This window comes from Cebus imitator, unplaced genomic scaffold, assembly GCF_001604975.1.
Source record: "Cebus imitator isolate Cc_AM_T3 unplaced genomic scaffold, Cebus_imitator-1.0 Scaffold0, whole genome shotgun sequence".
Lineage (NCBI taxonomy): Eukaryota > Metazoa > Chordata > Mammalia > Primates > Cebidae > Cebus > Cebus imitator.
In genome coordinates this window covers 685,070-698,369 of record NW_016107315.1, presented here as the reverse complement: position 1 = coordinate 698,369, position 13,300 = coordinate 685,070, and the positions used below count along the sequence as shown (strand labels likewise).

The 13,300-nt window shown below is 47.2% G+C and overlaps 1 protein-coding gene across 17 annotated transcripts in view; it reads left to right on the top strand.

Moving 5' to 3' along the window:
• Positions 1–1,534: 1,534 nt before the first annotated feature.
• Positions 1,535–13,300, top strand: part of CACNA1D (calcium voltage-gated channel subunit alpha1 D) — a 319,765-nt gene continuing 307,999 nt past the window's right edge. For 13 of the 17 annotated variants that reach the window (XM_037743584.1, XM_037743321.1, XM_037741086.1 and 10 more), the window contains exons 1-3: positions 1,698–2,154; positions 4,076–4,385; positions 8,445–8,550. In XM_037743584.1, coding sequence (XP_037599512.1) covers positions 2,088–2,154; positions 4,076–4,385; positions 8,445–8,550 — 483 coding nt within the window. In that variant the 5' untranslated portion in view covers positions 1,698–2,087. Of the gene's footprint in view, positions 2,155–4,075; positions 4,386–8,444; positions 8,551–13,300 lie in introns of all 17 variants that reach the window. The other 4 variants (XM_017522522.2, XM_017542885.2, XM_017529104.2 and 1 more) reach the window with 2 other exon arrangements.

Below are 13,300 nucleotides of genomic sequence, written 5' to 3'. Positions count from 1 at the left end.
GACCAGGAATTCTGAAAGTGACACATCTGCTTGTGAATTTCATATATGCCCCATGGATGGGCCGTTTCTTTGGAGGGAGCCGTCTTCTATCCCTTCCGATTTTGGATCAGAAGCATCCGTAGGAGCGGTAGCTCAGGCCAGCTTTGTATTGTTACTAGAGCACAGGCAATTCCTCGCCTCTCCAGTCTCCAAAAACAAAGCACACAAAAAAGGACAAGTCTGGTTGTTTTCATCCTCACGGACCAGACACCCCCTGAGGAAGGCCCCTGGAGAGTCTTGTGTCTGGTCCCCAGTCTCTCTGCCCATGTGCCCCCCCAACAATTGAGGATGACTAGTGTGTCGTCTGTGGGCAAACAGCACCTTCCCATAAACACTTATTTTTCTTAATTCACGCTGAGCTTTTACTTTATTTTTGCTCTAAAGCCACTGTTCTGAAACGTTCTAAAACACCGTAGGAACATGCAGATCGGAACAAAAGCAAATAAATCGAATCCTGTGAAGTAATAAAGCAGACGCCCTTCTCCTAACAGCCAGCAGAAAGCTAAATAAAAAATACCAGGCATCCACTGGATAAAGTATTTTCCCCCCTAGACAGGAGCTGCCGTTTGCAAACCTCCCCACCCTAAATCCGAGCCAGCGAAGGTATCAAAAAACAACTACCCCCTTCAGCTCCCAGACTGGAGACAACAGTTTCAGCAGCACTGTCTATTTCCTTGAGTAACACGAGCGGTTTGAAAGACCTTGGCTTTGACTTCCCTGTACCTGCCTCCAAACACACAAGGGGGCGGGGTGGGGTAGGGTAGGGGTGATATTGCCGCCCCCCCAACCCCGTGGCCCTCTGCGACGCCAGGCCGGGCACTGGGCTGGGGAGAAGAAGGGGGGCACCCTGGATTGGCTGTTCCAGCTGCAGGCAGTTACCTGGGGCAGTGAGTGCTCTCTACAGAGTAGAGCCAGGCTCCCCCATACCCGCGCGTCCAGGACCCTAGGAAAGGAGAGAGCGACTGCCCGGCTCCGGAGCTGCGGGGAGCCCGGGCGAGCCTTGAAGAGGGTGCGCAGGGAGACCACAGCCGCTATGGCCCGCTAGCACCTGTGCTCCCAGGGGGCGGGGCCTCCTCCAGGTGTGCGCAGAGGGAGGGCAGCGCGGAGCCCCGGCGCGCGCGGGAGCTCCAGCGGTTCCCCAGCCCAGAAATGCGCCGGAAGGAGCGCTTCATCCGCACCCCAGCGCCGCGGGAGCCACTGGCACCGCCCGCCTCCTCCGGGGCCACGGGTTTGAGCGCACCGTGCGGCGCGGAGGGGGTTAACCGGGTAGCCCGCTGCTGGAGCGCGCTTAACCCTTTGGCGCCCGCAGGTCAGCCGGGCCAGGCCGGGGTGGAGGCACCCCGAGTCCCACGCGGAGGCCACTCCAAGCGCGCAGGCGGTTCCGGGCAGATCCCCGCGCCGGGCGGCCGACGCTCCGGGGCGCGGCGCGGGCCGTGGGAGGCTCGGGGCGGGCGGGGGGCGGGGGACGGCGACGGGCGCGCAGCGTCGCCAGGGCGAAGTCGGCGTGCGGCGCGGCGCGGCGGGCGCGGAGCGAGCGGGCGGGCGGGCGCCTCCGTCCCCGGATGTGAGCTCCGGCTGCCCGCGGTCCCGAGCCAGCGGCGGCGCGGGCGGCGGCGGCGGGCACCGGGCACCGCGGCGGGCGGGCGGACGGGTGGGCATGGGGGGCGCGCCGAGCAGCCCCGGCGGCCGGGCCGGCATTACCGCGGCGTCTCTCCGCTAGAGGAGGGGACAAGCCAGTTCTCCTTTGCAGCAAAAAATTACATGTATATATTATTAAGATAATATATACATCGGATTTTATTTTTTTAAAAAGTTTATTTTGCTCCATTTTTGGAAAAGAGCTTGGGCGGCGAGCGGTTTTTTTTTTTTTTAATCAATTATCCTTATTTTCTGTTATTTGTCCTCATCCCTCCCCACCCCCTGCTGAAGCAAGAATAAGGGCAGGGACCGCGGCTCCTACCTATTGGTGATCCCCTTACCCATTCCGCCCCCGCCCAACGCCCAGCACAGTGCCCTGCACACAGTAGTCGCTCAATAAATGTTCGTGGATGATGATGATGATGATGATGAAAAAAATGCAGCATCAACGGCAGCAGCAAGCGGACCACGCGAACGGTGAGCAGCCAGAGCCCCGGCACCCGCTGCCAAATCGGATCCTGTCACGGTCTTCCAGCCCCCTCCCCCTTCCCCGCGGGGCTGGGTGGGTTGAGGGCGTTGGAGAGGGTGCTGCCAGCTCGGTGTCGTCTACTCAGAGAGGGACATGCGTGACTGCCACTCCGCGCTCCCCTCCAGGCCCTGAATGTCAGAGTTAATTCTGCATTTGTGGGGTGGGGGCGGCCGTGGAGTGTGTGGAGCACTGTGCAGCCGGAGGGGCAGCGAGTCGGGGTGATTCGGGTTCAGTGTCCTCGGGCTCAACTTTCCTTCTGCGCCCCCGGGGGGTTGGCAGGGGGCCGCGAGTCTTCAGCCGGAGCCCCCTTGCCAGCCTCCTCCTCGCCTTTCCCCTCCTCCCCCGCCCCCTCGTTGACTAGGAAGAAGGTCCCTAGTGGCATCCGGAAAATTCTAGGATTGCCCGGTTTCGCCCTCCGCGCCGGTGGGTGAAGTACACCCCTCCCCTCTCGGGGGAGGCCTGGCCTCGGTGTCATCGGGGGAAGGGGCTCGGGTTGAGCGTGCATTCCCGCTCCGTCGCTGGCTGTGCACACGTCGGTAACCTAGCAATGCCCGGGGAGCTGCTGCCGCTGTGGGGCTCCCCTCCCCAGCCCTGGCCCTGGCACCACGTGCAGCTTCCACGCCGGCCGGGGCTGGGTCGAGGGAGGATGGAGCAGCTCCTGGCCAGCCCTCCCCTTTAGAGACCGCCAGTGCCCCCCAACCCCGGTCGGCTGGAAGCCTTTCCGGGTGAGCGCTCCCCTAGGGAGAAGCTTGGCACGACTTGTCCCCCGTTCCGATTGCCCGCTGCTCGGCCGCTTTGCCTCCTTCTCAGGCTTTCAGACTGATGCTTGCTTTGACTCTTCACTTAGCAGTAATTGGTTTTGCAAACGCCCATTCTCTACCTTTCTGCCACCTCTCTCACTTTGACGTCTGCTTCAGTGAGGAGACTGGCAGAAGGCGGCAGGTGCCTGGGAGATCTGCCTGGGAGGTGGCCTGACCCAAAGCTGGTGGGGGCTTTGCATAGGGAGCCTCGTTGGGTTTCTGCCTTGTGTGCACCTGGATGCTAGCCTACATGGAGATAATTCCCTCTTAGGCCTGGAGGCCCCTGGCATAATCCAGCCAGTCTATCCTAGGTGTAGGGGTGCAGGCTGACTGCCTTGCCTGTCTCTCTGGATGCTGGCTTGGCTGATGCTGCTGCAATTTAAAATGCAAAAAAGCCCTAAAGATGTTTTCTGTTTTCGGAAGCCTGTGGAGGAAATGAGTCCCAAGCATCATGAATTTTCATTTGCAGGAAGTGTCAGTGCATAATCTAGATATTTGTTATGGGGTTTTTGGTATTGCCTGGGTGCCTGTGGAAGATCCCCCCCTCCACCCCGTACTGAAAAAAAATGCATTTGTGGCTGTGGAAAGATGTTGGAGTAACACCCTGAAAATGATTAAGACTATTGAATTATTGGTGCTGCCTTTTTTTTTCTTGGTGCTAGTGGTAGTTATGTTAGAGAAAAGCTGTTGTACCTATCTGTTAACTCATTAGAGATACATGGGTTTTAAAAATCAGAGATGTGGATTAAACGTGCGAATGACCTCAGTTTTGTCAGAAGAAAGGCGCTAAAAGACCCTTTGTGAAGACGATATGAAGGAGTACTAACTCTGCTGGCTGTGATGCAGCAGTGATCCTGTGTGATTGACACTGAGACCAGAGCTCGTGGACTTTCTTGCCTCTCTAGCTGACTAAACCCCAGCTTGTGAAAAATAGGACATGAGATTCAAACTGGAAACATAGGCATGAATGATTACCCTGGTTATTGATGGGAGACAACCTTTGATTTTTTTCTCCTACACATTGGATCCTCATTTAAAAAAAAATCTTTGTTTCTCTCCTTCTCCCCAGAGGCAAACTATGCAAGAGGCACCAGACTCCCTCTTTCTGGTGAAGGACCAACTTCTCAGCCGAATAGCTCCAAGCAAACTGTCCTGTCTTGGCAAGCTGCAATCGATGCTGCTAGACAGGCCAAGGCTGCCCAAACTATGAGCACCTCCGCACCCCCACCTGTAGGATCTCTCTCCCAAAGAAAACGTCAGCAATACGCCAAGAGCAAAAAACAGGGTAACTCGTCCAACAGCCGACCTGCCCGCGCCCTTTTCTGTTTATCACTCAATAACCCCATCCGAAGAGCCTGCATTAGTATAGTGGAATGGAAGTATCCTTTTTTGGGGGGTAGTCTTTCTCGTTTTCTCTTTTACCATCTGTTTTTTTAAAAGGATTTGCTTTCTGAAATGACACAAAGCTGTAGCAGTCTGGAATGCGAGCAACAGAAGTTGTATATAAGGGGTTTCATTGTATATACCTTCCTGTCTCCTCGGGTTGCAGAGGGGTGGCTGTACGGGTATATTTAGCCCACTGTCTGGGTGTGTGTGTAGTGTAGTGGGGGGAGGGAACGACAGCCTGAAACTTCACAGTGGTAGATAATTAAAATGGGAAACCAACCTTTGGTCGTTGGACATTAGATGGTTAGTTTTAAATTCTGTGTTGTTTTGGGGCAATACCATGCATTGAACCTATTGCAAATAAGGCATACAGATTAGAAAAAAAAAAAAAAAAAAAAGACTGTATGAGACTCTACTGGAAGGGAATACGTTTTTGACCTTTAGTAGAATCTTCTCATTCTGATGTTCGAAATTTGCTTCTGCAACTACAATTAATGCTAAGGTTGCCTCTAGTCTGACATTTGGCGATTCTAATTATTCAGGTAGCTACAGATATGAACATGTGCTTCCTAGGGAGAGATTACTTTTGATTTTTTTTTTTTTCTGATCAATGCTATAATTTCCTGGAATTTCCTTTTGACAAGTTCTAAGAAAGCATTTGAAACGTGAGCATGAGGGAGCCAGGGAAGGGAGAGGTTGGTGTGTGCCTCTTCTTCCTGAGCCCTTATGAGTTATAGAACAGCCCTCTCAGTGGAGGAATTTGCAGTTGCTGCCTTTATAAAAAATCCTGTCTATGTCCTTGAGCTGGACTTACATATCTGGGTGTCTCCTTTGTATTTTTAAAATTGAACTCCGAATGCCCCAGAATGGTTGTCATGTCCAAGATCTTGGGAAACGATTGTGCTTCAGCCTGCTTAACCCCTGCCCAAATCTGGAGGCCACCCTCTTCAGAGAAGATTGACTGAGGCCTTCTTTCTGAGCAAATGGCTTTTTAATTAGGCAGATGATTCATTGGTCTGGGTAACATAAAGCATTTCCTTTCCCCAGAAGTGTGTTTGGAACTGACAGGGGCCTTAGAGCAATTCCTAACTATAGGAAGGGGTGTGAATATAGGAATTCCCCCCACCAGGCCCAGAAGGATGGAGGGGCCATGCCAAAAGGGGAAGATGTTGGCAACCAGCTAGAAAGTGGAGCTGAAATCCCCTTATAATTTGAGAATCAAGCTTGGCAGCTATTTGCATGCTCTCTGTCTTAGCTGGCTGTTTTCTCTGCTCGTGGACAGGAGTTAAGATGAGGTAACTGTCTAGAAAGGTTTTGGAGAGAGCAGCCAAATGCTAGGGTAGGGTTCGAGGGGTTCTCATGTGCTTTTGCATTTTGCAACAGATGTCCCTTCTCTAGAGTGAGTTATAGTGTCTCTCACATAGGTGGGGTTGTGTGTGTGCATTTTCTCTTGAAGTTCTCTAGTCTGGGAGCCAGGAGGGAGCTCAGTAAGCCAGCATGTGGCCCAGTGGCATTGCTGGAGTCATGGCAGTGGCTGTACCTTGCCAGGAAGATCTTCTCCTCCTTGGATTGGCTTGACATGACTCTGAGTAAGCAGAGATCTCCTTGTGGGGTCACTAATTTTGTGTGGAATAGGTGGGAGGCCTGATGCTGTTTCTCTTTGTGCACAGTAATGTGTACATAGCAGTTTTTGCGTATAGAGTGAATTCCTGGATCACGCTGCCGTCTCCCTTCTTTCAGTTGCCAGACACATGTGTACAGGAGTTAGGGGATGTGGCTGCCAATTCAGGGAGAAGCCTGTTTACAAATGGGATAGTTTGTAAAATAGATAGATCCTTAAGCAATATATAATTTTTTTTTAAATGACAGTTTCCTTCTAATTTAGGGAGCAGGCTATAGAAATCCTTTCCACCCCAGCCAGCTCTGTCAGGCCCAGTCCGCAGTGGGAGAGCCAGGGTCCTTTGCTTTTACAGACAAGCATGACAGTGTCCTGCCCCCTGAGGGAGTGAGGGATATTCTCCTTATCAGAAGGAATTGTTAAGATCAGACCCATCTATTTTTCTATTGCTCTGTTCTGCTTCACTTGTGAAAATCTTATGGCAGTGAGATGGTATCACTTGTACCTGGAGACTGAAACTGGACCAACATAAAGTAAAAATACAACTTATGTTTAGTTCTCCTGAACAGTGTTAGCATTTCTCAGAGGTGCTGGTTTATCATTTAGGGATTAGAAAATTGAAAAGGAAGAATGGTAGTGTGAGGGAGGGAAGAGACTATTGTGTTTCTATAGAGAGCAACATTGGGGCCCTTGTCTTTTTAGATTTCAGTGGGGACCCATGAAAAGGAAAAATGGAAAGGGAATTCTGAAGTCTTCCTGAGGTGGGCTTGTCTGAAAGTTGGATCCCTGGGTGAAAAAGATTTTATAATATTAGATGAGTTAAGAGAACCAGTGTGAATTAAAGCTGATTGGCTTAAAAAAAAAAATCCAAATTATTAAGGGAATAATGTTATTCATTGCCTTTTTTCGATGAGTTATCAAAGCTCTTTGAGGATGGAGGTTTTATGAAACTCAAGATCTCTGCAGAGGCTGGGCACGGTGGCTCATGCCTGTAATTCCAGCATTTTGGGAGGTTAAGGTGAGCAGATTGTTTGAGTCCAGGAGTTTAAGACCAGCTTGGGCAACATGACAAAACCCCTATCTCTACTAAAAAAAAAAATTAGCTGGCCTGGTAGCACATGCCTGTAGTCCCAGCTACTTGGGAGGCTGCAGTGGGAGGATGACTTGAGCCTGGGAGGCGGAGGTTGCAGCAAGCTGAGATTGCATCAGTGTACTCCGGCCTCAGTGACAGTGAGACCCCATTTCAAAAAAAAAAAAAAAAAAAAAGATATCTCTAGAGAGGTAAGGGGTATTTGTTTTCTGCAGCATTTTTGGATTTTCCAAAAGAATGTCAGAACAAATGGAGGATAGTTCGGTTTGTATCCTCCAGTTTTATGTATGTTGAGGTATTTAAACCATGGCCTTGCCTCATGTGGGTAAGTGTCTATAGGCGAAGCACTGTCGTAAAATCAAGCCTAGGAATTGCAGATGAGGCTGGTGCTCGTGAAACCTTGCATTTGGAAAGGCTGAAAACCCAAAGAAGAAAAACAGTCATTTTGGCAGATGTCAAATTTTGTATTGCCAGTTTTGACAATGTCTCTTAATAACACCAGAATGTTTAGGCAAGTATTTCTTGAAGGCTGATCTCACAGTGATTCTTCCAGATAGACCACCGAGATTGAGAATTGTTAAACCCTACTTTTAATGTGTCTGGTGCTGATTTCTTATGGCTTTTTAATTTAACTTGTTTACAAATTGAGCACGGTAACAGCATATTATAAACTGAGCTCCAGTCCAGCTCTAATCTGAAGCAGTTATAGCCATCGATTCCTTTAGCAGAGAAAGCAGAGGCAGGAGCTGAAGCCTGGCTCGCTGCGGATCACGTCTGAGGTATTGGAACATGCCATGAGAAAGTCACAGGTAGAACGGAGAAGGTCCTGGTGACTTGGCCTGGCCCAATCCAGACAGGCGATTTAGGCTGACCCTGCCAAGAAGAGCCCCTGAGAAAATGGCTCTAACACATGGAGGCAAGGCTCTGCGGAAGAGATTTACCCCATGATGACTTCCCTGTGTCTACAACAGCCGGGAACTTAGTAAGACCCTTGTCACTTTTAAACCCGTAAGAAGCAGAAACCTGGTTCACACAGTGCCCTAATTGGATGTACTTTTAGGTTTCAGTAGACAGTGTGCAGCAGAAGAATGAGTGTAACATGATCCTTGCAACAGAAGGAAAGGATGTTTGATAGGAGAGGTCATTTGATAGGAGGCTCCACTGTGAGATGACCACTGACGATTACTTCTGCTGAAAACCTAGCAGTTTCAGCAGTCAGCCGAAATATGATTTGTGTATGCCATTTTCATTTTAAAGGTGCTTCGCAAGTGGTGTGAGCGGGAGTGTGATGAGGGACATGGTTTGTGTTTCCATAACCATATATACCTTAACAAGATTTTTCAGACCATTTGACATATTTATATTATTGGCTATTTTTGCCAATTGTGTGGCCTTAGCTATTTACATCCCATTCCCTGAAGATGATTCTAATTCAACAAACCATAACTTGGTAAGTGTCCTGAGAGTTCCTGCTGGTCCTGGTATATGGTTATCATTTGCTTCTATACTTAAACTGGCAGCTTGCCTTCTGGGTGGTTGAAGTTTACAGCCATGCATGTGGTGTTTCTTGGAGCTTTGCAACAGTGGTTTTTCTGTTTGTTTGTTTTAACCTGTATTCTCAAATTTATACTGAATGAAAGTATTTAAAGTCATGAATCTTTTATAAATAGATATGGGATTGTTATGGAAGAGATTTGTAGCAGATTTTCTCTCCACATGAGCTTTTGCTACCATTCTTTTCCTGATAATGTTAGTTGTTTTTGTTTTTGTTTTTGTTAAGTCTAGTGTTCTTGGGAGTGGTGGGTACTTTGGTCAGTTGCTCTGGTAAGTAGATAATTATCATAGACTTTGTACATGAACTATTTTTAGAGAAGTAGAATACAACAAAACTAATAAATTTACATAGAGCATAATTTGGAGAATAATATATATCATTTAATACATGATATGGTATTAAAGTTTCTACTCCATGTCCTGTGAAATGCCCCACATGCTATGCAGTGTCCTGAGATAAAATAATTGTATGGTTAAATGAGTCAGAATGCTTTCATATACTTTGCTGCCTTCTTAAAGATTTATACTGCACGCTAGCTTAGTAAAAGCTTTGGGAAGTTCTGCAGTTAAAAAACAGGTTTCCTTTTGTTTAACTCAGCTAGTCCCTAAAAGTAATCAGTCATAAATTCTTTAAACATTTTTTTTTTCTTTTGGCAAAAGACTTTAATATCATGGAACCGGTGGTCCATGGAATTTCCTTTGGGAAAGGTTGATATAGTTTAAAAAAAAAAAAAAAAGCACTGAAGAGCACTGGATTGCCACTAGGATCTTGTCACAGTCACCTGTCAACTAGTTGTATTTGGGGTCATTTTTCATACCTTTCTGCATTGCCATGCGGCTACCAGCAATTGGGAGGATTGGATAAGAAGATTGTTGGGATCGTTTTTACCTCTGACATTCTGCAATCTTTCTTTGATGATTCAGAAGCCATTTCAGGATTTTTCTGGTGCTGCAGCATCCTTCTTGCAAGGATTGGTTCTTTGTAGTCAGAAGCCATGCAGAATGGTAGATGAAGGGGAGCCCATGCCGGATAACAGGAAACTCTATTGTTTTTCTTCTCTTCTCTTAGCTGGTTCCGTTTGTTTTTGGCTTCTCATGTTGAAGCTCTATTTTAGCAGGGCTGGATGTTCCTAACTGAGCGAGCGTTGTAAAGGCAAACACACTAGGCTCTCCCTTGTGTGGGAGAGCTCTGCTGGCTTCTGAAGATAGTGAAATTATGCTCTTGTGAATAAGCCTTAACAATTTATGTACAGGATTTCATGTTACATTTAAAATGTTGTGGCACATTTCAGATGTAATGTGATGCCTATTTGTATTTGGGCTTTGGTAGTTTGATATCTAGAGAATTTTCTAAAAATTTTGGGTATTGTTGCTGAAAATGTAACTATAAATGGGGGTTGGATAACCACATAAACACTGGTAGTATATATTTTTACTATGCCAGAGATCATTTGTGTAACTTTGAACATTTTTCATAGCTTTTGATTTGTTTGTAGTCATGTGACACTAGATGATTGTTTTAAAGAAAAAGCAGACGTGGTGGGAAGCCTCCCACCGCTGGAGATAGATTATTGTAGTCGAGGCGGAGATGGTGTTAGCCTTCTTACCAAATTTAATGACGTGGATGGTGACCCAGATTGTTGCTTTTTGTAGCTCAAGAGAACACGATTAAACAAACTTAGAAAATAAATACCTTTCAGAAAGGCAGATTAATTCAGATCAATGGAATAATTAATGTAGCTGCGTATGTAAGCCAATTAATATTCTGAAATTTTCGCAGGGAAATTCAGGGCACTGATGTAAGTGCTGTCAGACCATTTGGATTTCTCAGCTAAGAAGTGAGGAAATGAAACACAAGAAACGGATAAATCTCCTGCTTCCTTTTGCACCCCTCTCCAGTGAATCCTTTCTTGACAATTCTTAAGCATTGGACTTTATTTTTTTTTTTAAGGGGGATTTGGCAGTATGTTAATTTGGCAGGCCTTTCTAAAAGCCAACGTATATTCCTTTGACCTCTTCACATAGTATTCTGAAACTCATGGCATTCAACTTTGTGTCTTACTTTGACTTGGATGGTCACATGGCCAGATGAGTTTATACTCTGCTTTACTCTTTAAATACTTCCTTTCCCACTGTGGGAAGGGAAGATCTTTGTGGATTTCCTTCTAACTTTTAGCAAGGTCCCATGCCATGTTGGTCCTCCCATGAGGGAGCTATTTTTTTTTTTTTTTAAATACATTTGACCCTATTTGTACCAGAGTGATTGCTCTATTTTTGGGATTGGTTTAGAGGCAGCTAAATGAAGCTTATTTTTCATCTGTAGTAAATACCTTTCATTTAATGTGAATGGTAAAATCAAAGGGCAGAGTCTGCAATGAGTTGGAAAGCTGCATGTATCCGGAGGCTGCTGGTCTTCTTTGCCTGATAGCTCCATGGGAAAGGTGTGTGTTGAGCAGTTAGAGTGAGATTCAGGGCCAGCTTTATAGGTGACGTTTCTGCCTGTTACCAGTTACCTAGTAAAATTACTACTTTTGTTGGGTAAGTGGCCATTCCCATTGACCCAATGTGTCTTTGTTCTGGATAGGATGTAACTCAGTTAGTTTTGGGATTTGGAAACTACCTTGGGGGGCAGAAGTTTTCCCAAGGATAGTTTTTGTTCTTTATTTATTTTTTAAAAATATAAACACTCTCAAGTTTTTATGCAGCTTTCATTTATGGACTTGCAGGGACTGGTGGAGGCTGAAGTCATGGAAACGGTGCAACTCAGTTCCCACAGTAATATCCCTTCTAGTTCAGTTGGTAGCAGTGTTTCCTCAGTTCCACTTATAGAAAGCAAATGTCATTTATTTTGTTTTCTTAGCACAGAGGAGGGGAATGCCTCTGTATCAAGTGTCAGAGTGGGGATGATTACAATATCATACTTCACTGTGATGAAAAATGCTTTATTTTTTATCATTCAGTTTCTTATAAGCAAACTGACATGGTTGAACAGTTTTGAGTCTGTGTAATCTGTCCCCGGTACTCTCCCTCCCGATGCTACCTCCTAGTTCTCTGGCGTGTGGAGCTGCTTAAAATTAAAAATGTCCAGAATGAGGATCTTCATCTGCCAAATCACACCTTCCTTGATCTCTACTGATGGCTGCACTCACCTTTAAGCCATCTCTAAACCAGCACTAGGTACCTGGAGGGCAAGGCCCAGGGCCCATACCCCTCTATCCCCTTATCTAGCCAAGGGCCTGATATAGCAGGTATTTTTTAAACCAAACCGAAAGTTTCACCGTCTGTGACCCTTTTCTTGCCCCTCTTCTCATCTTGTTGTTGAGCTTGTTGGGTTTTGAGCCTGTTGACATTTTGCCTCTAAAGGCCCACAAGTCCCCTTCCTGTCCATTCATTCCACTGTCAAGTGACTTTTGCTGGAGAAGTGATCCTGAGGCCTCAGTGTCTACTCCTTGCCCACTGGGGTAAGGCCAGAGTGTGGCCAGGTTCAGCTTGGTCTGGTCCAGCTTTATTGGATTTTGTCTCCACCCCTCTCCTTTATAGCTCCACTCATTTGTCCACACAAGTTCCTGAACACCCCTCCGCCCCCCACTTGTCCACCTCCTGGCTTCTTTATTTGAAATGTCTCTTCCTTCATACTGCCCCTTCTTTTTTCTTTGAGACAGGGGTCGTCCAGGCTGGCGTGCAGTGGCGTGATCTTGGCTCACTGCAACCTCTGCCTCTGGGGCTCAAACAATCCTCTTACCTCAACTGCCTGAGTAGCTGGGACTATGGGCACATGCCACTGCACCTGACTAATTTTTGTACTTTTTGTAGAGATGGGGTTTCACCATCTTGCCCAGGATGGCTTCAAACTCCTGGACTCCAGCAATCCACCCACCTTGGCCTCCCAAAGTGCTAGGATTCCATGTGTGAGCCATGGCGCCGGCTTCTACTGCCTCTTCTTTACTGTCACTTTCCTTGTAGCTACTCAAGAATAATCTCAGATCATGTTTCTTCCATGAGGCCTTTCCTGAAACGGATCCAAACAATCTAAACCTCTTTTTGTGGCATTTTGCACATAAAATACCCTATATATTTTTTTATTTATATGCACATCTTTATCCTCTCAAGCATCTTCAGAATACAGTGCATAGTGAAGCTTTCTGAATCCCCAGCCACGCCTGATGCAGTGGTAGGGGTGTACGGTAGATGTAGATATTGCTGATACGCACCAAGCAAGCAGCTCTCCCGGGAGAAGCACCTCCATCACTCCTTCCTCTGAGCCGTGTTTTGGATTTTCATGAGGGGCATGTTCCTCTGTGGATTCCTTACAGGTCCTTAGCTGGGAATGAGTGGGAAGGTATACATGTTATTCCTGAAAAGCTTAAGGTCTGTGGCCCTTCTTGTGTACCTCTGGCTGAAAGAGCCCTCAGTGCTGGCTTTCACAGCTGAGGAGTCCAGGAGATTTTGTGCTCTGGTTTCAGAACTCAGAGTAGCAAGAATGGTGGGACCTATCTGAGAAGCAGTGCTGGGCTGTGGATGCTTGTCTGTGGGACCACATGCTTTACAGTGGCCAGGAATGCTGTGGGACAGCCTACTTTGATGGCTTTCTTGCCTCCATGGCTAAGATCTGAGTGTAGTGTTAAATGGACTTAAAAAGCAAGTCC